Source organism: Drosophila rhopaloa, unplaced genomic scaffold (genome assembly GCF_018152115.1).
Source record: "Drosophila rhopaloa isolate 14029-0021.01 unplaced genomic scaffold, ASM1815211v1 contig_115, whole genome shotgun sequence".
Taxonomy (NCBI): Eukaryota; Metazoa; Arthropoda; class Insecta; order Diptera; family Drosophilidae; genus Drosophila; species Drosophila rhopaloa.
The window spans coordinates 41,631-65,532 of NW_025334990.1; the positions used below are offsets into that span (position 1 = coordinate 41,631).

Here is a 23,902-nt window from a genome sequence, read left to right on the forward strand (position 1 = left end):
TTTTTTGTTACAGTGAATAACAGCTAAAAAGGCTAAAGTGATGAAAATAGAAAAAATTTTACTTAACGTTATAGCTAAATACGCTACTTAAAAGATACGGCATTAGTGACCAATAAAGCAATTAAGACAAGAATTTAACTAATTGTGATTAAAACTATTTGTTTAGCTGAGACCAAAATTTAAAAACAAATTTTAGTTTTTTGACCGAAATTTTAATTACTAAGTTATATACATTTTTGTAAACCATAGAATATGTATAGTATTATTATTTATTATCAAAATTTGTAGGCGCTAAAAACCTATTAACTGCCTATTTTTATCTTTATTTTTTGGTTGGTTTTCGTTAAAAATTATACTGGGTTCCTTTCAAGTAGCTTCGACTTTGCAACTTTCGTGACTAGTCTGGATCACCGTTTGCTGTCGCCTATCCGATATATACTGTGTGGTGGTATTTGCAAACGCGTTAGTGTGATTTCAGCTTCATATGCTGTTTACCTTAACACGTGCGGGAGTTTTTGTTTATATTTTTACTCGTGGTTTTCGCTTAAAACCAGCCGTAAAATGAAGTTTTCTTATAAAGTAAGTTTATATTACGATCGATTTTAACAATCACTAATCATATGGTGTCACAGTTTTCCAACCTGTTGGGCACAATATATCGCAATGGAAACTTGGTCTTCACTCCAGATGGAAATTCAGTTATCAGTCCGGTTGGCAATAGGATTACGGTTTACGATTTAAAAAAGTGAGTTACTGCTCATTACCTAAGGATATCTGTAATATATTAAGCTTTTCCGTAGCAACAAATCTCGAACCCTGTCCCTGGAATCGAGATATAACTACACGAATCTAGCTCTTTCCCCAGATGGAAGTCTGCTCATTGCGGTCAACGAAAAAGGAGAGGCACAGCTTATCAGCATGATGTCCTGCACAGTGATACATCGGCACAAGTTCCAAACGGGCGTCCAGTGCATCTGCTTTAGTCCCAATGGAGCATTTTTCGCCGTGGCTGTCCAGAACATAGTGCTAATATTCTGTGCCCCGGGTGAGATCACTGGAGAATACAATCCATTCGTGCTGCGGCGGAGATTCCTAGGCGGCTACGACGACGTCACATGGCTGGACTGGTCCTCGGACTCTCGGCTCTTGGCTATTGGTTGTCGGGATAGCTCCACCAAAATCTGCGCCATTAACTATACGAAGAACTTCCGCACCTACAACCTGAGTGGCCACACGGATGCCATTGTGGCATGTTTCTTTGAGGCGAACAGTTTGCATTTAAACACCATAAGTCGCAATGGTCAGCTATGTTTGTGGGAATGCAGCATGGCTCCTTCCGATTTGGAGGATGCGGAGAGGCCGGCAAGTGATCTTTCTCAAAGAAAAAGGGTCAAAAAGGCCGATTCCGAAAATGAGTCCGAAGATGACGTTGAAAATGTGGTCGAAAAGGAAGTTGTTAAGGAGGAGTCTTCAAAAATAGGCGATGATGTTAACGAGCTAAAGGATGAGGCAGAAAAGAAGGAACATCCCTTCTTCTACAAGAAACTAACCCGCCATTATTTAGCCGATGAGCCGCGCAAGGAGCAGCGAGATGTGCAGCTGACGGCAGCTAACTACAACACTCGCACCAAGGTTCTGGTGGTCGCCTTTAGTTCCGGAGCCTTCTACCTTTACGAACTGCCCGACGTTAACATGATCCACTCGCTGAGCATCTCTGACTATCCAATTTCGGCGGCCCTCTTCAACTGCACCGGTGACTGGGTGGCGTTGGCTTCCCGGGAGATTGGCCAGCTTCTGGTGTGGGAGTGGCAGAGCGAACAGTACATTATGAAGCAGCAGGGGCACAGCAGTGAGATGACGTGTATTGCCTACTCCTCGGATGGTCAATTCATTGCCACCGGTGGCGAGGACTCTAAGGTGAAGTTGTGGAACACGCAGAGCAGCTTTTGTTTTGTCACTTTCAGCGAGCACACAAGTGGAGTGACTGGCATTCAGTTTAGCAGGAACAAGAAGTTTCTGGTTAGCAGCTCTCTAGATGGCACAGTGCGCGCATTTGATGTGAACAGGCGGGTTTTTCATTAAATCTTAAAAACAAATGTAAAATAATCGCCTATTTTCCCTTTCAGGTACCGCAACTTTAGGACCTTCACATCACCGAGTCCTGCTCAGTTTTCCTGCGTGGCTGTTGATTACTCAGGCGAACTGGTTGTAGCTGGTGGGCAGGACGTATTCGACATATTTCTCTGGTCAGTTAAGACGGGCAAGTTGCTGGAGATCATCAGTGGCCATGAGGGTCCTGTTGTTTCCCTGGCATTCTCCCCAGTGGCCACATCATCCACTTTGGTGTCTGGTTCTTGGGACAAAACCGTTAAGATCTGGAACTGTCTGGAAAGCAACAGCGAGCACGAAACTATCGATGCAGTCTCAGATGTAACAAATGTGACTTTCAGTCCCAGTGGTGAGGAGGTAAGTGTGTCTGCAAAATCATTTCTTATTTTTGACAATTTATCATTCTGAAATTTTCAGATTGCCGTAGCCACTCTGAGTGGTAATATAACCATTTTTGACATCAAATCAGCGGGCCAAGTGACTAGCATAGAGGGTCGCAATGATCTTAGCGGGGGACGCCTGGAAACCGATATAATAACAGCGAAAAAGAATGCGCAAGCCAAGTGAGTAGCCTTGAGATTTATAGATAATATTTTTATATATTTTTCTGTTAGTTATTTTTCCACTATAGAGTATTCTGCGGATGGAGAGTGCATACTGGCTGCCGGCAAGTCGGCCAACATCTGTATATATCATGTCAGGGAGGCTATACTTCTGAAGAAATTCGAAATCACACAGAACCACAGCTTGGACGGTCTTAATGTAAGTACTTACAAAAATTAAATATTTCTACTGAAACTTAATTTGATTTTAATTTGACAGGACTTCATTAGTCGTAAACATTTAAGTGAGTTTGGTAACATGGCACTGGTGGAAGACCGTGAAGAGCTGGAGGGTGGGAAAGTGGCCATTAGATTGCCTGGAGTTCGCAGTGGTGACATGTCCTCCAGACGATTTCAGCAGGAGGTTAGAGTGTTCTCCGTCAAGTTCTCACCCACGGGTCAGGCATTTGCTGCTGCAGGAACGGAGGGACTCTGTATATATGCTTTAGATAAGGGTAATATATAGTAGTATTTGCGTTGTGAATGTTATTCAAATCAATAATTTTTTTCCTCAGGCGTTGTCTTCGATCCATTTGACCTATCGCTGGAAGTCACACCGAAAGCGGTTCACGAATCCCTGAAAAAGCAGAATTACACCAAGGCGCTGGTCATGTCCCTGAAGCTAAACGAGCCCAATTTGATTGCCCTAGTGCTAGAGAGAGTGCCGTATAAGGACAGTAAGTGAAATGCTAAATAGCCTACTGCATTTAGGGGCCAGTCCTTGTCAGTTTTGGCAACCTTCAGTTTTGCCGCTACTAAAAATAGCTGCGACACACTCCGTTGGGGAGGTCGCCTTTGCCCTGACTCCGTTCTCCGATCGAATGTGCAAATTTGCACTTTTGCTGTGTTAATAAACAGTTTCAAGGTCCTCGTCCTAGCGCTTACCTTGGTTAATAACCCCTTCCAATACAACTTGCATACGTATTATACACTACATGCAAATGGGTGGCCATAAAGAGCTCTTTCAGCACGTGTCTGCATTGCATGCATACTGAGTCCTTGCTCCTTTCCTTTTTTTCAGTCGAACTTGTTTGTGCGGATCTGTCGCAGGAGTTTGCCCAGCGACTGCTGCAACAATTGGCCCGCCATCTCCAGTCCACGCCGCACATCGAGTTCTATTTGCAGTGGAGCTGCTGCCTGCTGACCAAACACGGAAACCAGGATGGAGTTTTTCAGCACACGGGATTGCTGGCCCTTCACGAGGTTCTTTCCAGGAAGTACGAAATGCTCAATAAAATGTAAGAATAACCATACCCTTCCGTGAACAAATTTAACTAAACCTCGTTTACTTTTTAGCTGCGACTATAACAAGTATACGTTGAGAGTACTTTTAGACAGAGCTGATAAATTTGAGAAGGAAAATGAGGACAAAACAAATGCCAAGGAGGATGACAGTGATGAAGAAATGCTACTGATCAGGGCAAAGAATGACGAGGATGGGCAGTCGCAATTCAGCGATGAGGAAGAGAGTGCCAGTGAATCAGAAGAAGACGTTTAGGAGTTGTATATCCAACGTTTTATCACTCCTGTTACCAAAACCAATCATTAGTTTGTTTGATAGATTTACGCGCCTTGTCTTTTATTAAGAATAAATTTAAAGCTTTTCGATAACATTATTAGAGGGTTCACTGAACTATGAATAGCTGAGTGAACAACATAACTTAAAAGATGGAAAGAATATAGATATTATATAAACTTAACTTGGTATAGCAGTTACAGTCCTAGATAAATATAATATAATAGTGATGTAATATATTTACATTGTGTCCGTATTTTCATATCAAATATAAACTCGATTTAGCTTAACAAATATATATGTTTATATTTTCAAAAATTCTGCCTGATGTGCGCTGTTTGAATTACAGGTCAATTTTAGTATTAGATGTAAAAGCCACAGCTCTAATGTTTGCATTAAAATGCGCTATAATGGGTTAATAATTCTAAATATGTAAAAATCTCTAAAAGCATTCACTATTCGTTTCATATTTACAATCCAAATATCCTTAGAGGCCGTCGTATTATTATCTCCGTAAAGCACCAATTCCATGTCTTGGCTGTTTTGCTTAAGCCTAATACAAAAGTAGAATTAAAATCGTTTGCCAGAAAATGTATGATTTATGCGTGTAGCTCGCAGTTGTAGAGAGTGTATACTTTCAAAGTAGGGACAACCCTTTCGATTGGGGGTATTGTCACTAGCACAGTGATATACATTTGATCAATATCCGGTGTATGTAAGGCAAAACTAAATTTAAATTTGGTAACTCGATGATAATCCCTAGAGTAGCTGAAGCTTATAACCCGGTGTGAGTGCGTGGTGTCTGACAAATATATAGTTATTCGTTCGTGGCAAAGATTTAAATAATAATATAGGGGAGCTGTCGGTATCGTTGAATACAAGATCGGATTTGTACAAAGCAAATACTCAAATGAACAATACTTTCTCCGTGAGCAAATAGTCGACATCTAAGCTATACTCAGTACATTCCATTCGATGTACCCGATTTAGGTGTAGTAATAGTAGAATACCCTTACACGCACTTTTGTAGGTAACTGTAGACATTCCTTGCCGTTTCTTGTACTTCGATGACAGAGAGCGAGTTGTGTAGCTCTCTTGCAGGTATTAAGATCCAAAGACACGGGGTCTCTGGCATTGCACTTGGGCACCAAATCCAGTTCAGTTGTAGTTCCATCATCTGATTCGCTTCCTTTCGACTTTTTAACGGAGTCCAGACATGTGCAGTCTGGAGCTCCCCAAATCCTAGGACGACTTCATCAGCAGTATCGGCCAGTACAGGAGCACGAAAACGAAGAACAGGATGGGGAATACGGCGCGGGACACCTTGTCGATCTCTCGCCACATGATCTTCTCCACGCCAGTATCCGTATCCGTCCAGGCCACAGATAAAAGGCTCTGACGCCTTGCCGGCTTGGGTGGTCCACCATTCCCCTGCAGTGAGGTCTATAAAGCAGTTGCAACGAAATGTATGAAGGGATATATTATCTTTTTTGGAATATGGTTAAAGACTGTACACCCAATTAGACCCATTCAATTGCCAATTTGATGTGTGGACGTGACAGGTGCACTAGTTCCCCGCATATCAGTTAGTAGCTCACCTGGCCCGGCGTCGTGGGCGTCTGGGTGGCTTTCCGCGAGCGCACCGCTCCTCCTTCCCAGCTGGCCACCGTCGCACACTGACCCTTCTCCATGTTGCTGATGCGCTACGCAAGTCAAAGAAAATAGGAACGACAAGAAGGTGGCATTACTTATTAAAGCGAAATCCCCTCCGCTGCCTTACCATGGGCAGTACCTTGGGTATGCGGTTCACCTGGTACTGGTACTGCACGTCCAGCACTTTCACCACCACGAACTCGGCCAGAGCGGCGAACACGGACAGCATGCAGCCGGCCATCCAGAGGTCCAGGGCCTGAAACGAAAGATATTTAAACATATATTTAAAAGTATATTCCAAATAAGAACATATTTGCCTGCATCCGAATTGGCAGTAATTTTACACAATTTTGTAAGAAGACACCGTGAAAGGGTGTTGAAACTTCGGGTTGCCGAAGTTTGCTTCCGTTCTCGATTTTTTTGGCAAATTAAATACCTAATCTAAATTTTTTTATACATAATTTACAAAAGGCTTGCCAAGGGAAACATCTTTAAAGGCATATTGAATATTCATATATAATTCTAGGATTTTGATTGTAGGAAAATGTTTTTTGGTTTTCCATGTTTGTATTGCGCATATTTTTTTTTTTAGTTTTTTCGGAGCTCTTCATTAGGTACTTTATGTTAATATAGGTTAATCATAATAGGTTAAGGTTATAGTTTGTAATTCGTGCCCCTAGCTGAGAGTTTTTGTTGTGATAAACTTTATCATGATATTGACAAAGTTAATGTTTCCAAAACTGCCACTGAACTCTCAAAACTTAACAACACATTGAAAAAGCGGTACTATTTTTTTTTTAATTTAATCATTAACAAATGTTTCTCTAATCCCAATGAATTTCATCACAAAATCAACAGAAAAATGTTGAAGTTCAGAAGTCGTTGGAACTCACCTTTACGTAGGCCACCGGCGGAATGTCGGCACCCGTGAACATGGTGACCAGGGTCAGCATGCATGTCACCAGGAGCGTGACGCGTCCCGGAATGGCGTCCAATCCCAACCAGAAACTGAACCAAGAGAGCATCACGACCAGCGAGGAGGGGGCGAAGGTCTGGATGAGGTGGTGGCCAATCTGGCGCTCGAAGCGGAAGTACACGGTGAGGCGGGAGAAGTTCCCCACCTTCTCCGGCATGTAGCCGTCGCTCTCCTCCAGCTCCAAGGGCTGGCCCAGATTATACTGCAGCAACTTCAGCTCCGGATTGAGGGTGACGCCGGAGTCGGACCAGCGCAGCTTCACCTTCTGGTTGTTTGACGAGACTTCGGGGGGAACTTGCGTTATATAAATCTGTGGATCAGGGGCTGGAACACTTACAGCTCTCGATGTAGATGGGACACACCTGGATGTCCATGGGGTAGAGCTGGAACTCCATCTGGCAGGCGATGATCGCGTGCATCCGGGCGGCGTAGCGCACCGTCTTGTTCTTGTAGAGCGTCACCGACGTGAACTTGTGGGTCAATGTCGCTATTTCTACAACGAAAAGACATCGAGAAGACGTTGCAGAGATGCGGAACAAATGGGTTTTGATTAGAACTATGGCATTGGCATCGATAGACTCATTTCTTTGCTCATTTCGGTGGTGGTTCAGTGAATTCGTGGCTCAATAGGTGGTGCCGTGATCGTGATCACCTTATGTCTATGTTTAAGCGCGACACTCTACTGACGAATGAGTTTTGGTTGAAATGGGTGGATAAATAATACATTATACAATAATACATACAAATGGATATTAATAATAACGTGTGTGTTAATATAAGTACTAAGAAACAATACCGAAATAGGAACTCTTAAAAAAATGATAAAACGAGTGGTTGTATAACTAGTAACATAACTTTAACTGAAAAAACAATCTTTAAAAAAAGATTTATTTACCTTAATATAAATAACAATATACTATACAACCCATTAACTTGTGGTGTTAAACAAATCGTGACAACGAATATATATTTATAAAAAGCTTGACCGAATTGCAATCGATTTTTGTTTTGTTAATGTTGACAATGGCAACCAAAAAAGGAAAAAACGAATTTGCCCACGTGATTCCAAGGTGAGATCTTATCAGGTCTCCGGGTGCAACTGCAAATTTTCATTTTCGATTGGAGCGTGGGCGATGGTCAGGGGGTTGAGGTGTACGGGTAGCTCTACGGTGGATTGGAGTGTCCTGTTTGACCATGGCATTGGAACCGGAATGGATTTCGTGCGTGTAATGAGAGCCGCGAGTGGGCGGGTCCGGTATTGTGTTGGGAAATTATAAAAAAAACTTAAATATACACTCGGTTGTTCGCTAGGAATGGGATGTATGGATATATATACACACAAAGGACTATATGGCACGAGAATTCATTCAAATCGGCCCAATACGTAGTCGGTATAGATAGATTTCGGAGAATGTTAAATATACAGGATACATTGGATGGAAGGTATGCGCTGATACTGATACTGATACTGATATATCGATTTCAATGGATTTTGGCAAAACACAAAAGTGGCAAACACAGATCTAGAGTCATTTTTGATATACTTATATCTTTCTTTAGATGAAAGTTTTTCGAATCTCTTTCGCCCTTATTGCGTAGCATGGAAGTGGACGCAACATATGGACTTCCGTATCCTATGCAGAAGTATCGGTATTGTTAGTTCGGGATTTGTTAGTCGGTAGAGTAACCGGTGGATTAGGAAAAACAAACAAACAAAGGAAAACAAAGTAATTCGTTACTATATACAAACGGTCCAGAGTTAGAGAGTTAAATTAGACACATAAGTGATGAGCTCAGCTGGACAAAGTGCATGAATCCCAGTCCAAGATACGTAAAAACACATCGACACACAGGCTACTCGAACATCAAGCTTTGACTATATCTATAATGCTTTGGGGGTGGACGTACCGGCAATCTTGGAATTGAGAAAGTACGGGTCCGGCTGCCAAAAATTCTCAAAGACCTCTGGAAGCAGCGTCACATAGTCGTCGCCCTCCTCGAAGATGTCATCTGGGATCTCCAGACGCGACTCCAGCCAGCGCTGATGTATAAACATGTCTACTCTGAAAATGTACACAGTATTGCTATATGCTCCATTACGATCTCCCGATTGAGGTCTCTCCAGATACGCGGCCACTTACCTAAAGTCCATATCCTCTACGTTAATTGAGTTAATATCTACAACGAATATGCTAAAGTCTACTATCACTGGGGAGCCCTTCTTCGAGGGCGGCCGTATCTCTGCAATAAATCAAGGCGATCTCCGGTTAGCCCACGTTTGGTGTGAACAGTTTATTCGAGAAATAAATTCACGAATGACTTCTCGCCCCTTTGCAAAACTTTCGTGCGCGAATTCATTTCAAGGGGGTAAGGGGATAGGGGTTCCTAAAACCAGAGGACTTTCACTACGACTTCTCGCCAAGTTCAGGGTCCTAATGCGTATTACACAACCGTCGAAAATCGATAGAAATAAAGGTGTTGATTAGCTCCAGCAATTGCCTCAAATGAAGAGTACACGCCTCTAGGTAATTTCGGTAAATTATTCATACCTTCGCGGGTGGCCTCTTGCAAACAAATGCAGCTATTGCATAAGCTTAAAGTAAGCGTTTTAATTTTATTGGACTCAAGAAAATCTAGTTGCATTTACATTTTTGTTCTAATAATCTACTAATAATCTATATAGTCTAATAAGTTAGGACTATCTCAACAAGGATTATCTTAAGGAGTTTAGAATTTTTAAACTACGAATGTCTATCTCATTTCATTGCCATTAAATCAAAATTATACACTTCAATATATTGGAGCAGAAAAAAAAAATAAAAAATAAAACAGCCTTTAACTGTGGTAATCATTGAAACATGACAATAAATTTAAAATTTGAGTGTGCAGAACTGTTAAAAACAATTCTTACTAATTGGCATAACAACATTATTGATTGGATAATCATGTTTGTTCTCAATTTATCTTGTGAAAGATTTATTATTCAACAGTTGCTGTGTTTTTTAATTGAGCAGCACAAAATGTATTTAAATGCTTTAATTTGTGGTCAAGCTTGAGTTTAGTGAACTTTAGACTTTATAGGTTAAATTAAACTTGTAAAAGGTTAAACGAGAACAAGGATAAATAATATATGCACTTATGGCTAGGAACGACTTTCATATGCCCAAGTAAATATATATAGGGTGTAGATGCACTCAGGTTGAACTCAGGAAAGTTTACTTTAAGCATTACAATATTTATGTAGTAATTGAACTTTAATGTGAGCTCTCCTTTAGATCTGCAGATTACACAAATTCTTCGGTAATTTTAACAGGCAGTTGACGCCGGTAAATGTTATTTTGATTTTAATCGATCGTAATGCCGGATGACGTCAAAGTCCCACCGGGGAGACTGGGGAGCCCCGTAACCCTAACCCAGTATGCCATAGACGGAGGCCCTGAAACTCGCCGCGTCACGAAATGAACAGAGAGAAAAAAATCAAACAGGGGAAAGGAAGAAACAGTGAAGGAAAAACCCGAACACGCATATCCATATCCATGGCTGGTGGTTTCATGGTGCAAACAAATCAGAAATCACAAAGCAAAAAAAGTGGGGGCAATCCGGAGCAATTAAAAACAAAAGGAGACCGCATCGAAAAGGACACCTCCGAGGAGTACGATTTTCAGTCCGTAACAATTGTAGTGGGCCTTTCAGATGGGCGGGATTAGGGGGTATGGTATGGGCACAGGAGGTATAGGAGGTATAGGTTTAGTTCAACTTACCCTTGACATAATTAGGCGGAAGAACTACTCGCGGCTTGGCTGTGTAGTTCATGTGGGCTTCCGTGGCTTCGCTCAGCCTGCAAAATGAGCAGCACAAAACAAAGGGGGAAATTCAAATGCAGTCCTTTTTTGCGGGGTGTAGGTTGGTCGGGGAAACCCCCTAATTGAGGGATGGGGGGCTTCAGGTCTCTGGGCCTGATGTCTGCCACATGCAACTGTAGCAAACTTTGTCAATTTAAGTCTGAATTTGAAATTAACTTCCTTCGTGCTGGCCGGGGGCTTCGATTCGATTCTGTTCCGCCGTTTAACCTCCTGGCAGGGGAATAATATTAGTTTCCTCCTTTCCAATCGGCCGTATATGCCGTGCAGGATTCTCATTTGACTGTGATCCAATTGACCTTGCTACGGGTATTTCGAACCGAAACAGAACAGAACCGAACCGAACCGATTTTGCATTTGGCAGTACTATACGAAGGTTCCCCTTGAACTGGAAACGATTCTGGGTCTGGGATAAGTGGGGGTTGCACTTGGAGTCTCAGAGCTCCAGATGGAAAGGAAATGGATCGGAGCAGAAGCAGGAGCAGGAGCAGGAGTGGCAGTAACTAGAGCTTACCACATCAGTATGAATCCCAGTCCAAACGATATGAATGCGTGTGTGTTGAATTTGTCGAGCATGATGTTGGGACGACGGCACGGGAAAGGATTTGTAACACAGACCTCAAATCATCTCACTTTACACCGACGTGGGAATTTCATAATTCGGTTTCTGTAACACAATATTTTCGATCATTTGCATTGGGTTGTTGCCTTTTTGTGTATTTTTATTTCAATTTCTTTCGCACTTTGCGGTCTACTCTTACATTTTGTTTTGATTTGGTTTTGCTTTGCTCCCTGGCTGTTTTTTTTTTTTTATTATTTTTGGGGCTTTCACTTTTGCACGACACAAACACTGAACAAAAGATATATATACGATATATAGAGAGAGAGCAGAGATCGTATAAAGAGTGGGTCCTGGTTGGGTTATCGTTATCCGCTAGGTTTTGCCTCCGGCTCGGCTGCTGTTCGGAACTCGAATAAACAAGAGCCGAGCTCTGGTGGCGAAAGAGTGCTCATCTAGATCCGAGTATCTGTATCCGCATCTGTGATATGTAGATTCCACGCCCGGTTGTGTGGGCGTGCGATTGCGGATTGCGACCGTAAACTGATATCTACAGTCGGAACTCTCTAGCTTGAACTCGCCATTTTTGAAGGTGACTAAGCTTTATGTCAAATTCTTTCCTAACGCATGCATTTAATACTCTTAAGAAAAACATTTAACATTTATAAGACAGTGGATCAAAATTGTATTCACATTGAAGTCAACAAAAAAACAAAGGATACATTAAAGAGGTTATTGGTTGTGATATAAGTTTCAATCGCTGATTATTTAAGGAAGAAAAAATATGTCCTAGGGTTTTTGATAAGAGATACTTAATTGCCAGTTTGAAAAGTAAGGTAATTTTACTATGATTTCTAGTGGCGGATGATGGTTCAAGCTAACGAATTTCCACTGCAGCCGTGGACGCGGAAGGGGCTGGAGGAAGGAACTGGGACGGAGGAGGAGCTCCGCCAGCGGTCAAGGCATGGCATAATACTGGTGCTCTGGTAATTGCCCCAGCACAGGGCACACAGCACACTTCTCGCCAAGATTCAATTGAATCGCGTGCCAATTTTACTTAAGTCGCTGAACAGACAGACAGCTTTTACGGTGGCCGGTGTAACAGCTCAATCTATGCGACTATTTATGCGACCGATATCTGGAAAATGTGGCCGGCGATCCGCGGGGAGATGGAATGGACAGATCGAGGGTTTCAATTGCAGGCTTCCTGGCCAGCAGCACACACATAATTGCCTGGACATCCACTTCCTATAAATTACTTTCTGCGGCTGACATTGGCAATGGCAATGGGTACTTTTTCGCAAATTAAAAATTCCACTTCCAGATCTGCCAGCGCTCAAACGACCATATAGATAGTATATATATATATCTGCGAGTGTATGCAGATCGTGAGATGAACCGTATCCGGCTGAACCCGGCCTCAAGTGGTGTGGGCACACACAGATATGGATCTTGGACAGGAATGCCTAAATCACTCACACCATATGTCATAACGTTAATCTCACAGATACTTTTCTACACGTTCGACTTCACTTTGATTGAAAACACGCACTAGCTGAGCTGAGAGCCAAAACCCATTAATATTCATGCGGAGGATCCTGCCGTGCGGCTTTGTTCAAAGATCCACGTTGGATTAATATTAATGGAACTTCTAAATGCCCCAACATGCCGCCGTGTTTTGTTATATAAAGCAGGATTTTCGATCATCGAGACAGCCGTCCCCAGCAATTACATTAATTATGTAGTTAGTGGCATTTATTAATGCTCCAGCGGGGGTTCCATTTCCGAAAACGTCCTAGAATTGCGCGACTTTAACGCCCGCCTCACGCGAACTCCACAGTACACCCATCATATCCCAGGGCTTATTGTATTATTCAGATATTATATGGGGAATTACCGCGCTGCGGGAACGACGCGCGCCCGAATCCGTTCGCCTTCGCTCAGGAACTAAACTGAACTGAACGGAACGGAACTGAGCTGTGAAAATACGCGAATTTCTTGGCCGCTCGCCTTGCCAACTTTAATACGACATACGAAAAAATCCCCCAACGTTCAATGGAGGCTCAGGCACGACAACCAACTGTAACGGGTTTCCACTTACAATGATGGGAGTTGGGTTCGGGGGCTCGGAATACGTACTGGGTGCTGGGCACTGGGTACTGGGGGGTCTGGAAGGACGACGATTGCATGGGCAAGAGCCGCGGCTCGCTCGCAAATTGGTGTTGGGTTCCCTGGAAGTGTGTTTGGGATTTTCTAATTCCCACACCCCATCTCCATACGAGAATGATCAAATAAATACGCTGGTACCAAAAGCTGTCACATATCATTCAACGTATTATGGTTAATTTATTCAGAAACGTTAAGTATTACTATTGGTTAGTAATAATCATCATCGTAGCATTACAATATTTACTGAATTTCTTTATCTAAAATCCCTAGTTTTGTGATCTTTGATTTAAGTGAAGTCCTTGTTGAAATCATATATTTTTAATTCTATGCACGAATGATGATTAATTATACAAGATTGGCAAAAGCTAGTTACATTTGTTAAGATTTTAAGGCAGTAGAGTTTGAATACATGGTTAAGTTATTCTTAAGGATTTTATGATCTGGGAAATTTTGGATCTTCTAATGTTCAAGTTTTAAAGTAAAGACATTCTTTAAATAGATAACACATATTTAGTTGCATTCATGGGGGCTGTAGATATATCCCCAACAGTTGGTGTTGACTGACATCGGTTGGGTTTTCCAACGAAGTGCATGCGAGTTGACTTGAAATTCCACAAAATAACCAAAACACTGAACAACTGCCACACCAAAGCGAATCCCCACCTGCCAGTAACCAGTGCCCAAGGGCTGGAAACGAGGCCTGAATGGCCCCCAGGCCTCAGCCCTCGTGGGAAATTTCTATATGGCTGTGTAAATACAAATCGCGTTTTTAGGACCGCCTGCGACTATAATATATAGTATGTGGCGCACTGACACAGACATTTCGTGCATATACTTGATGTAGGCGCTACTACACGCTGTACATACGGACTTACGGCAAGGTAAAAAGCCACTTTGTTATGACATTCTTGTAGTTGCTGTTGCTGCTCGCCAACTGACAATGAAATGGAGTTTATTTTATTTTCGCTTCGATTGTCTTGCTGTTGATTCCGCTTTATGTCCGCCCGTCGAGCTAGTTAGCAGCTCGCGAATCGCTAGACTGAACTTGTTGTCAGCCAGCCAGTCAGGCAGTCAGTTAGGGCTAATTGCCGCCAGGCAGGACATTCGCAACGTCCTTTTCCAGGGTATCTCGATGTGGCATAGTTGTTGCGGTTTATAGCCTGTGCGCGTGCAGCACAGTCGGCCACTTTGATTAATGGCCAACTGACAACTGACGATGACGCCAACAAAAGGCGACATCCCGGGCCGACTCCAACTCCCGGCTTTTGCCTATAATTCGGATGAACGATTCCCGTATTCACGGCAACAGTTTGTCAGTTAATCCAATTTTTCGTTTATAGATATCACTTAATATATACGACTGTGTATACAATTCACATTTTAGCCTAGAGAAGAAGAGCCAGGAACTTAAGCTAGACAATGGAGGCTCCTTGCTGGTTGGTTCGCTGGTTGATCTTCACGTGCGTCTGCCGCTTCTTCTCCTCCTTGAAGGCTTCCGTGTTGGCCTTCTTTTCGATGCGGCGCTCGTTGCGATAGTCCTTTAGCAGGCGCTTCCGTTCCTTCTTCTCTTCAGGGGATTCGTCCTTCGGCCTAATGGACAGGACGCTTAATGTGGACATCACCGATTTGGCGCAAAGTGATTTTGGACCCGTGGCATCGGGGGATTCGTCGGCCAGATTGGCCAATGCCTTGGCTGTCAGTTGACCATCGACTCCACCACGCAGGACATTCGTAGGCAGCCCGGTTTTGGGATCGATCTGGATAGGAGCTGGGTTTGTGCTGGCACTGGAGCGACGACTGCGTCGCGGCTCGTCGATTAGCTTGGGGTGATTGTAGATATTCGAGTAGGTCGAGAGTATGGACTCGCAGTCCCATTTCTTCTGCTTAGGGTCGTCCACCTCGTACTCCACCAGCTCCTCCGTAGGATCCTGCTCACCTTCGACCACATTCCGATACTTTTCAATGCGCTCGCGATCCCACTCCTTGTTGTACTCGATGGTCTTGTCCTTCTTCTTGAACTCCTTGAAGCACTGCATCACAACAGGGTGCTTCTGGTGCCAGTTGCCCTCGATATCCTCCAGAGCCAGGTCGCCCAGTTCCGGATCATCGTAGCTGGCATAGAACTTTTCGAAGCGATCGTCCAGCAGGGAGAGCTGCTCGTTGCGCCGGATCACGCTGGAGGACATGGAGTACTCTGTGAAGCGCGACTTGACCTCCTCGTCGTCAAAGCGACGCTCGCGCATCAACGGCGCCAGGCGATCCATCAGCTCGTCCTCGTCTTCCTCCTCGTTCAGATCGTCGGAATCAAAGTCCATGTCGGACCCCTCCTCCTCCTCGCCATCCCACTCCTCGTCATCGGATTCGCCCTCAGCCATGGCCTGCATCACGAAGTCATCCTCCAGATCCTCGTTCTCGCAATCGCTGTCCAAGGCGGCCACCACATCAGGATCCCAGTCGAGTCGCAAAGTTTGCGGAGCCGCCTTGTTCAGCATGCCCTCGGATTCCTCGAACTCGCTGGCGAATACAGAGCTGGGCAGGACCAGCTTAGGCGCCGGGCCTGGCTTCTCCGTATCTGGTCGCTGTTTCCTGGCCTGATTGGGGTTCTCCATGAACTCCCATACCACATCGTTCTCGCGCTTCTTCAAGTGCTGCATGTAGTCGTAGTCGTCGTCGAAGTGGATGCCGAACTTCTTCAGCTCCTCCTGCTTCTTGGCTGGATCGGCGGCTGGTTCATCCTTGGGCTTCTGCTGACGGGCAGCCGCCTCCAGGAGCACCCGCTGTGGAGCATTCTCGTCGGTCACCAGCGGATCGTGCTGACTGCGGTGCACCAAATGGAAGGTGACCGCCTTCTTGCGGTCAATGTACGGCTTCTTTCCCTTTACCTGCGGTGGAAGATGGCAAGTGAGTGGAACTTTAGTCTGGATTTACGTGTTTTACCCACCATTATTGGATTGTTTTTGAGAAATCTTTTGTAAATACGCAGAAACACATGTGCCTGCTGGATAGAGGTGGAAGAACATCGATTTCATCGACGATTTCAAAACATCGCAGGGCATCATCGATGTTTTTTCAAGATGTCATTCGCTCTTTCAAAAATGGTCACACCAAACAATATTCTATGAACTCTTAAAAATGGTCAAACCCAAAAATCTTTCGCACAACTGCTTACTGATGAAGGTGTCGCAAAGAATACTGCTTTCTGTAAAAAAGGCTCAAAAGAGCTCACTCTGCTTACTAAGAATGGTATTGTGACTGCTTTCACTGCTTACCGAAAAAATTCAACTAAGTACGTAATACTGAGATAAACACTGCTTTATGGATAAAGTGACTGGCTGTTTACTGCTTACCGAGAAAAGTTTCAATGGGTACACTGCTTAGTAATAAAGTATCAAAATTATCATGGGTGCCCTGCTGTGTTGGTCACAGCGTAGTTGTGATTAGTGTTGATCAACGTTAAAATAATTTTGAAAACAAGGCGACAAATTTAAAATAAATCTTTTGTAAACAGTGTTTTTCACCAAAAAAAATGTTCTACAATTTCTGATTAGTTAAATGTATTTAATAAACTCAGTTATATGTTAAAAAATTGTGTTTTAAAACGGGGGCAGTGTATGTAATTGTAGGAAGAAAGCGTTTACGAATATAAACAGTATATACATTCTTGAACGAATTTATAAGTGAGTACCGGGTATCTTAATGATATCCTTTTTTTGACCGAAAAGGATTCAATTTGGAAACCCAAAATGTGTTAAGATGTTTTGGAACTCGAAGCCAAAATTAAGTGCTCATATATTTTTAAAGTCTTTTGAGAAACTATAGGTTTCGAGAACAAAAAGACACAAATATTTTTTCGGATATTTATTAGTTTATTTTTATATACATTTACAAACTTGTCACTTTAACAACAATTTTACACTCGCATTTTTTTAAATACGCTTGGGTAAGAATATGTTTAAATTTCCATTCGTTATTTGTAATCTCAGCAGACTTCAAAGATTATGCAAAAACAAGGTTGTTGAAACAATAGGTACGATACTAGAAATAATAATAGTTAGCCTAAATAGTAAAATCATTCTCTTCTACCAATTAAAAGCTTGCAAAATATCAACTTAACGTAAATCAGATGTTTCGAATATCAGGCTCCTTGCTAATCGTAATTATACTCACAGTCCTTACAGTTTTTTTTTTCAGTTAAGAGTTAGTTGCATTCTTTGTTTATTGTATAAAATTTTTTGAAATGCACAGAACGAATTCGAAACGAAGCTTAGTTTTCAATTTGTAAACGGTACGCAGATAGACTAAAAATAAGTATATGCTAGTCACTTTTTGAAGATCGGTATATAGTTATTGCCTATGGTGTCTTGGGAGCCGGACCCGAGCAGGTCGCTATTGTCTTTGGATGACCTCGCCCGACCAGCGCCCTCAACTTTGATTTCTTTCGCGATTCTTTACAGGTTTTGGGCTAATTCTAATAATGATAATTTTATTATTCCCTTAATAATTTTGTTGCCTCCCAATCCGCTTGGATTGCATGAAGGAGAGAGCATCACTAGACAAAAGCACTTGGATTGCAGCTAGGCTAGGTACAGTCTGGTCTGCCGAGGATCAGCTACTCCTGCAACGCCTGCTCCTCCGTCCATTCTCCATCCTCCATCTACTTCAGCGCCTCCTTGGCCCGCTGCTCCCACTCGGCGCGTCGCTGGTGGATTCCCTTGAACTCGCCCACGGTGGCCGACCTCTCGATGGGTTTGTTGGGTGTTGCTGCTGCTGCTGCAGGTGTTGCTGGTGTTGCTGCGGGGACGGCGACGGGTGTGGCTGCTGCTGCCGGAGACGTTGGAGTGATTGCTGCCGGATTGGCCTGTTTCAGTTGCAGGGAGAACCTTTCGCCGGCGGGCTTTACACTCCCATTGTTGTTGCTGATGTTGTTATTCAGGCTGTTGCGTCCTTGATTGCTGACCTTGATGGGGGGCAGATAGGTGACCACCTTGGGCGGCAGCTTCTGCTGCTGCTGATTGTTGTTGTTGTTATTGTTGTTGTTGTTGAGATTGCGGAAGTCTGCCACCGAGTTGCGATTGCTGCTGGGATGATGGGTCACCTGGGCCTCGCCCTTCGGCGCCAGCTTGTCCAGCTTCTCCTCGCTGTTCGACTGGTTCTCCTTGTCGCTGTCCACGCTCTGCCCTCCACCTCCGCCTCCGCCTCCACTGGGCGGCAGCTTCTTGGCAACGGTCACTGGAGCGGTAGCTTGAACCTGTGCCAGGGTCACCACATCGTCATCCTTTACCTTCAGCGAACGGCGGGCAAAGACCTTCATCAGCTCCGGCGTGGGATCGTCCTTGGAGGGACTGGGATTGCCATTGCAGCTGGCAAAGGATTTCTTGCGCAGCACCACGGGATTGGAGGTGGGTGAGCTGTTGCCATTGACCTCGACCAGATCGGGCGTGGTGGGAGTGACCGGGGTGACGGGGATGGCGGGCGTGGCTGGAGTCACCGAGGGAGTGGGTGGCGCAGAGCTCTCCCCCTTGGTAACGGACTTCCTGCGCTGCTCCACCCCTTTCGATAGCTCCTCGCTAAGGAACAGCCGCTTGCGATCCTCCAGCGAGAGGCGATTGCTCTTCGCCGAGTCCCTGGGACTGGCCTGCTCCTTTGCATCCCTGGGAACTGCCTTGGAAAACCCATTGCTCTTGGGTGTACTGGGGGTAGTGGCAGGTGTGACCTGGGTGGCCAATACCTCACTGCTGCTGCCGTAGCTCGTCCTCACACTATTGGCACTCACGGATCTCAACTGGCGGCCCAAGCTGGGTTCCAGTGTCGTCGGCCTGACCACGGGACTTGGAGGCTTCTGCTGCGGATGCTCCACAATCTCAATCCCCGCCAGGTTCTCGCCGCTGTTCCGCCTGAAGCTCAGGTCATCGCTGCTCTGACTCCTCTCGGTGGGCGACTTCAAGTTCTTGGCCAGCACCAAGTGGTTGGTCTTGTTGTGCAGACGCGCCTGGTCCACGCGGTTCAGTTGGATCTTCATGAACTCGGGCTCGCCAGTGACCTCCACATTGCTGGAATTCCGGCGACTGCTGCTGGAGGAGCTCTGGTTCTTGGCCGGAGTGGTGGGTGGACTGTTGGAGAGCTTGGCGCTCTTGGTCAGGGGACTCGCAGGACTGGGACTTGCAGTGGCCGCAGGTGCTGTGATCTTTGCTCCCAGGTCCAGCAACTTGGGTCGCTGCTTGGCCGGAGTAGATGGCTCCTTGGGCAGCTTCTCCGTCACATTGCCGGACTTCCTCAGAATGTTCACCATCGGTGACTTCACTATCAGGTCAATATTCTGCTCGATCTGGGAGATGTTCGCCGATCCCGGGCTGCTCACAATTAGCTTTGTGGTGGTGGCCTTCTGCGGCGAGGTCTTCGCCATCAATGGCAACTGACCAGCGGATTCGGCTCGTGCCTGGAGCAGCTTGTTGTCGTTGATCTCGAAGCCCAGGGATACGCACTTGGCGTTGGGCGACATGGGGGAACAGGGGGATTGGGGCGTGCTGGGCTTGTAGAGGGCGGGCACCCGGAAACTGAGCGACAGATCCGGCAAACTCGGCATGTTGTTGTGCATGGCCGCGGAGTCCACTCCCTCCTCCTCGTAGTTCCGGAAGCTGCGCGACTTCTCCACCGTCTTGCGCTGCTTCTCCTCGTAGTACAGTGGCGAGGGCTCGTCCGTGCTGGTCTCCAAGGAGTTGGAGGAGCTGGAGTGCTGGCCCACTGAGTCACTGGAGCGCGACAGCTTCTGCTGGAAGGCGCTCAGGCCCACAATCCGGGGCTTCCTCTCGAAGTGCGCCGAGGTCTCCACTTTGGTCTGCTGTTCCCGCACCAAAGTGGTGGACTGGAAGGTGTCGTTGCCCCGCGAGCTCTTCGACAGCAGGTTGGTCACATCGTTGGCGGAGGGGATCTTCTCCTGCGGAGCAGCACCCAGTTCCTTGGGCAGGTAGCGCTGCCTGGCGGCAGGACCCGACTTGGGCTTCAATGCCGTGGGCGGTTGCGGATGGACGCCGTAGTTACTGACCATGGCGTTCAGGCCGTGCTTGCCCTCGTGGTGAATCTCCCGCTTGATCGTCTGGCGGGTCTCCTGGACGTGCTGCTCGTGGGAGGTGGCACTGCGCGACTTATCCGGCACGTGAAGGGGTTCCCGAGCAGCGGCCTCCAAGCAGGAGGTCGAGATCTGCAGCTTCTTGGCCACACTCTGGCTGGAATCCGTGTCGTCCACGCCATCGTTGGCCCTGGCAATGGACCGCTTGGAGTTCCGGTGGATCAGGCGCCGCAGGAAGCCGCTCTCGTTCTCCCTTTCCCGCTCGTTGGCCAGGAAGTCATCCCCGTCCGTGGAGGACTCTCCGCGATTGTCCAGCAACGTGTTGCTCTTGGTGGTCAGACCTCTAAGCCCGAACATCTGTGATGTGGAGGAGGCTGAGCTCTTGGTCACTGTGGTGAGGGTGGAGCTCTGCTCGATTGTCTTGGTCCGCTTGGTGGTTACCGAGCTGGCGGTGATCACCTGGGCCGGGGATGCAATGGCAGTCAGAGTTTTCGGTGGCATAGAGCGCGTCTTGCTCCTTAGGTCTGCTTCTGCAATGGGGATTAGAGGGATGCGATGAGATCCAGGTTTATCTTTTACTGCGCTATGCATTTACTACTCACCATGAACAGCTCTTAGGCCGGGACTCATCTTCAGGACATCTTCGTTGGCCTCCGGAATGGAGGTCTCCAGAGTCATGCGGTGCTGCCTGGTGGGTCCCTTCTTCTTGGCCGGCCGGATGGCCATCTTGTGCTTGGCCGCCGCATGTGAGAGGCGGTGGCGTTCCCCACCCACGGCATCCACGTCGTCCTCATGATGGGATCGCAGTATGTCCGAGCCCACCGAGATGGAGGAACTGGTGGACACACGCGAGTGGTGGCGGTGGTGATGGGAGCTCTGGCTGTCCTCCGTTTCCGCCTCGGCACTGTTAACACTTAACAGGCTGAGCGAGGACACCTCGCTCTGGTGACCCCGCGACTGGTGACCCACGCCGGAGGCGTTCCTGCTGCTGGTACCACCCGCTGCCCTTCGTTGGGGAGAGGCCGGGCTGCGGGGCAGACCCAGATCCTCGTCGGAGGCATCGGGTCGATTGCGTCGCTTGCGCAAGACATCTGTGAGTTCCGCCTGAAATGAAGGTGCAAAGATGTTACTCAGAATGCAGGGGAAGGAGTTGTGTTTTCAGGGTATTGTTTCGTTGGGTTACCCAGCTTTTCCAGCGGAAAACGAAGCGAGCCCGCAGGCAGCTGCGTCCCAGGCGACTCTCCCCCATGGAAGAGCCGCCCAGCTTCATCTTGAAGGGATTCTGCTTGAAGTCGATCATTTGGCGGACCTCACAACGCAGACGAGGCTACAAATGACTGATACGAATTGCCTAGCTTAGCTGGGTAACTGTGGCGATTCGTGCGATTCCTGATGCAACTACCTATGGAAACCCCTGAAGTTCTTACCGAAAACGAAAGCTGGAAGGGATTGGTCTGCGCCCTAAGAGAACCCGAACCTCCGGCCACCATTGTAGAGATAATAAACTATGGAAATGTCTCTGCCAAGGGGATCACGCGATCGCAAAGATTTCACTTTCAACTCGAGCAGCAGCAACTGGCGACACCCAAGTGCAATGTGCAACTGAAGATTCCGATGCAGATGCGTCGAGAGTGAAATGAAAACGAACATGAAAATGGAAATGGAAATGGCGTCTCATTTGCTTTTACCTAGACGAACATAATTGGGTGCAGGGCAGGCACTGGAGATCTGTTTATTGTCAGCTCTCGACTGCTTTTCAAGGGTAAGACTCGAGAGACCCGAACCCTGTCCAAAAGTAAACAAACGAAACCGAAATCGGGGAAAAATCCCTCCCACTCCCTTCTTTTCGCATCCCATGTCGTTCATCTATCAGTGTTTGCGGCGCGTGACGTCGCCATCTGTTTCTTGGACTCATTTCTAGTGGGGCTGCTATTTTTGGTAGCTCATTGCCTGAGGATTAAGTGCCGGGCTGGTTCAGGTTAAAGACCTCGCCCATCAATTCTAGTTAACCAAACTGCAATTGGGGACTTGGGCCGGGTTCAATGTTCTGCAAGATGATCTACCTCGGCACCCGCTTCCCTATGCATAAATGTAGTCAAATTATTAAGCTACTTTAAAGATTGGTGCACGTAAAAAATAATGATCGTATTGGACTGATAATAAAATTATTTTATCTCTGCAAATTGATATATCACCTGAAATTAGACCTTGTCGCTAGATTTATAATCTTCAGGTTAAGTAAGTTCTGATTTAAGCTGTAATTTGAATATGATAAAGCATGGGTTATAAAGTTAAAAAGAAATTAAAAAATTTTTCCCCTTTAAGATAGGAAGTATAATTAAAATTGGATTATTCCATAATTGATTATGATAATTAAATAACTTCATTATCCAATTTTGAGAGTGCTTGGTTGAGATTTTTTTTATAATGCTACAAAAAAACACATACAAGTTGTAATTGAATAATACATATATGTTGTAAAATCAATATCTTAAAACGTTTCACTTAATATTTTTATACCCTTGCAGAGGGTATTATAATTTTGGTCAAAAGTGTGCAACGCAGTGAAGGAGACATCTCCGACCCTATAAAGTATATATATTCTTGATCAGGATCACCTCCTGAGTTGATATAGCCATGTCCGTCTGTCCGTCTGTCCGTCTGTCCGTCTGTCCGTCTGTCCGTCTGTCCGTCTGTCTGTCCGTCTGTCTGTTTCTACGCGAACTAGTCTCTCAGTTTTAAAGATATCGAATTGAAACTTTCCACACCCTTCTTTCCTTTGCACGCAGTATATAAGTCGGAACGGCCGGGATCGGCCGACTATATCCTATAGCTGCCATATAACTGATTGATCGGAAATGCCATAACTCTGCTGTTTGTTAAGTTAGGAAGTTGGGATTTTCTATGGGTTTTATATTTGGCCTATCAATCCGACCTACCAAATTTCATAAGGATCGGCCGACTATATCCTATAGCCACCATATAACTGATTGATCGGAAATGCCACAACTTTGGTTTTTGTTAAGTTAGGAAGTTGGGATTTTCTATGGGTTCTATTTTTAACCAATCAATCCAACCTATCAAATTTCATAAGGATCGGCCGACTATATCCTATAGCTGCCATATAACTGAACGATTGGAAATGGCATAACTTTGGTGTTTTTAAAGTTAGGAAGTTGGGATTTTTTATGAGTATTAAGATTGCATCATATGAATAATTTTGGAGAATATAATTTACAGAATATTCTGCAAGGGTATATCAACTTCGGCTCGCGAAGTTAGCTTTTTTTCTTGTTGAATTATCATCCATTTATAACCATAACCGTTAGCAATTTCAAATTTTTTACATAATCTTTCACAGCTGCCCTTGTTTCGGGGAATTTTTCGCGATG

The 23,902-nt window shown here is 45.4% G+C and overlaps 4 protein-coding genes across 11 annotated transcripts in view; 1 reads left to right on the top strand and 3 right to left on the bottom strand.

Annotated features, from left to right (window-relative positions):
• Positions 1-477: 477 nt before the first annotated feature.
• Positions 478-4,327, top strand: LOC108050189 (periodic tryptophan protein 2 homolog). Its single transcript, XM_017131748.2, has 10 exons — positions 478-579; positions 633-745; positions 801-2,066; positions 2,127-2,466; positions 2,527-2,672; positions 2,724-2,871; positions 2,932-3,166; positions 3,227-3,388; positions 3,733-3,949; positions 4,008-4,327. The coding sequence occupies exons 1-10, from the start codon at positions 562-564 to the stop codon at positions 4,207-4,209; spliced, it is 2,847 nt and encodes a 948-aa protein (XP_016987237.1). The 5' UTR covers positions 478-561; the 3' UTR covers positions 4,210-4,327.
• Positions 4,328-5,370: 1,043 nt separating this feature from the next.
• LOC108050190 (glycine receptor subunit alpha-2) lies at positions 5,371-13,238 on the bottom strand. 6 transcript variants are annotated; one of them, XM_044461794.1, is made up of 11 exons: positions 13,008-13,120; positions 11,478-11,566; positions 11,231-11,383; positions 10,618-10,694; positions 8,998-9,097; positions 8,765-8,919; positions 7,194-7,349; positions 6,774-7,138; positions 6,008-6,136; positions 5,826-5,930; positions 5,371-5,670 (listed from the first exon to the last, which is right to left on the bottom strand). In XM_044461794.1, exons 3-11 carry the CDS (start codon positions 11,290-11,292, stop codon positions 5,470-5,472), a joined length of 1,350 nt encoding a protein of 449 aa, XP_044317729.1. In that variant the 5' UTR covers positions 11,293-11,383; positions 11,478-11,566; positions 13,008-13,120; the 3' UTR covers positions 5,371-5,469. The 6 variants fall into 6 exon arrangements, with proteins under 6 accessions (XP_044317729.1, XP_016987241.2, XP_016987240.2 ...); XM_017131752.2 differs by lacking the exons at positions 11,478-11,566; positions 13,008-13,120 and adding an exon at positions 13,173-13,238; XM_017131751.2 differs by lacking the exon at positions 11,478-11,566.
• Positions 13,239-14,757: 1,519 nt separating this feature from the next.
• LOC108050196 (protein LTV1 homolog) lies at positions 14,758-16,491 on the bottom strand. The gene is made up of 2 exons (XM_017131758.2): positions 16,386-16,491; positions 14,758-16,326 (listed from the first exon to the last, which is right to left on the bottom strand). Exons 1-2 carry the CDS (start codon positions 16,386-16,388, stop codon positions 14,857-14,859), a joined length of 1,473 nt encoding a protein of 490 aa, XP_016987247.1. The 5' UTR covers positions 16,389-16,491; the 3' UTR covers positions 14,758-14,856.
• A 796-nt stretch (positions 16,492-17,287) lies between these two features.
• Positions 17,288-23,902, bottom strand: part of LOC108050181 (formin-J) — a 41,954-nt gene continuing 35,339 nt past the window's right edge. For 2 of the 3 annotated variants that reach the window (XM_044456515.1, XM_044456514.1), the window contains exons 6-7: positions 21,113-21,614; positions 17,288-21,040 (exon numbers count right to left, since the gene is read on the bottom strand). In XM_044456515.1, coding sequence (XP_044312450.1) covers positions 18,099-21,040; positions 21,113-21,614 — 3,444 coding nt within the window. In that variant the 3' untranslated portion in view covers positions 17,288-18,098. Of the gene's footprint in view, positions 21,041-21,112; positions 21,615-21,937; positions 22,139-23,902 lie in introns of those variants that run through there. The other variant, XM_017131737.2, reaches the window with a different exon arrangement.

Excerpts from the sequence above, each read along its gene's own strand:
- LOC108050189 (XM_017131748.2), top strand. Across the intron at positions 2,467-2,526 it reads TCAGTCCCAGTGGTGAGGAG|ATTGCCGTAGCCACTCTGAG; the intron begins GTAAGTGTGTCT and ends TGAAATTTTCAG. Across the intron at positions 2,872-2,931 it reads ACAGCTTGGACGGTCTTAAT|GACTTCATTAGTCGTAAACA; the intron begins GTAAGTACTTAC and ends TTAATTTGACAG.
- LOC108050190 (XM_017131752.2), bottom strand. The coding sequence starts at position 11,292 with ATGCTCGACAAATTCAACACACACGCATTCATATCGTTTGGACTGGGA. Across the intron at positions 7,139-7,193 it reads TCCCATCTACATCGAGAGCT|TCTCGTCAAACAACCAGAAG; the intron begins GTAAGTGTTCCA and ends TTCCCCCCGAAG. Across the intron at positions 6,137-6,773 it reads CGCCGGTGGCCTACGTAAAG|GCCCTGGACCTCTGGATGGC; the intron begins GTGAGTTCCAAC and ends CTTTCGTTTCAG.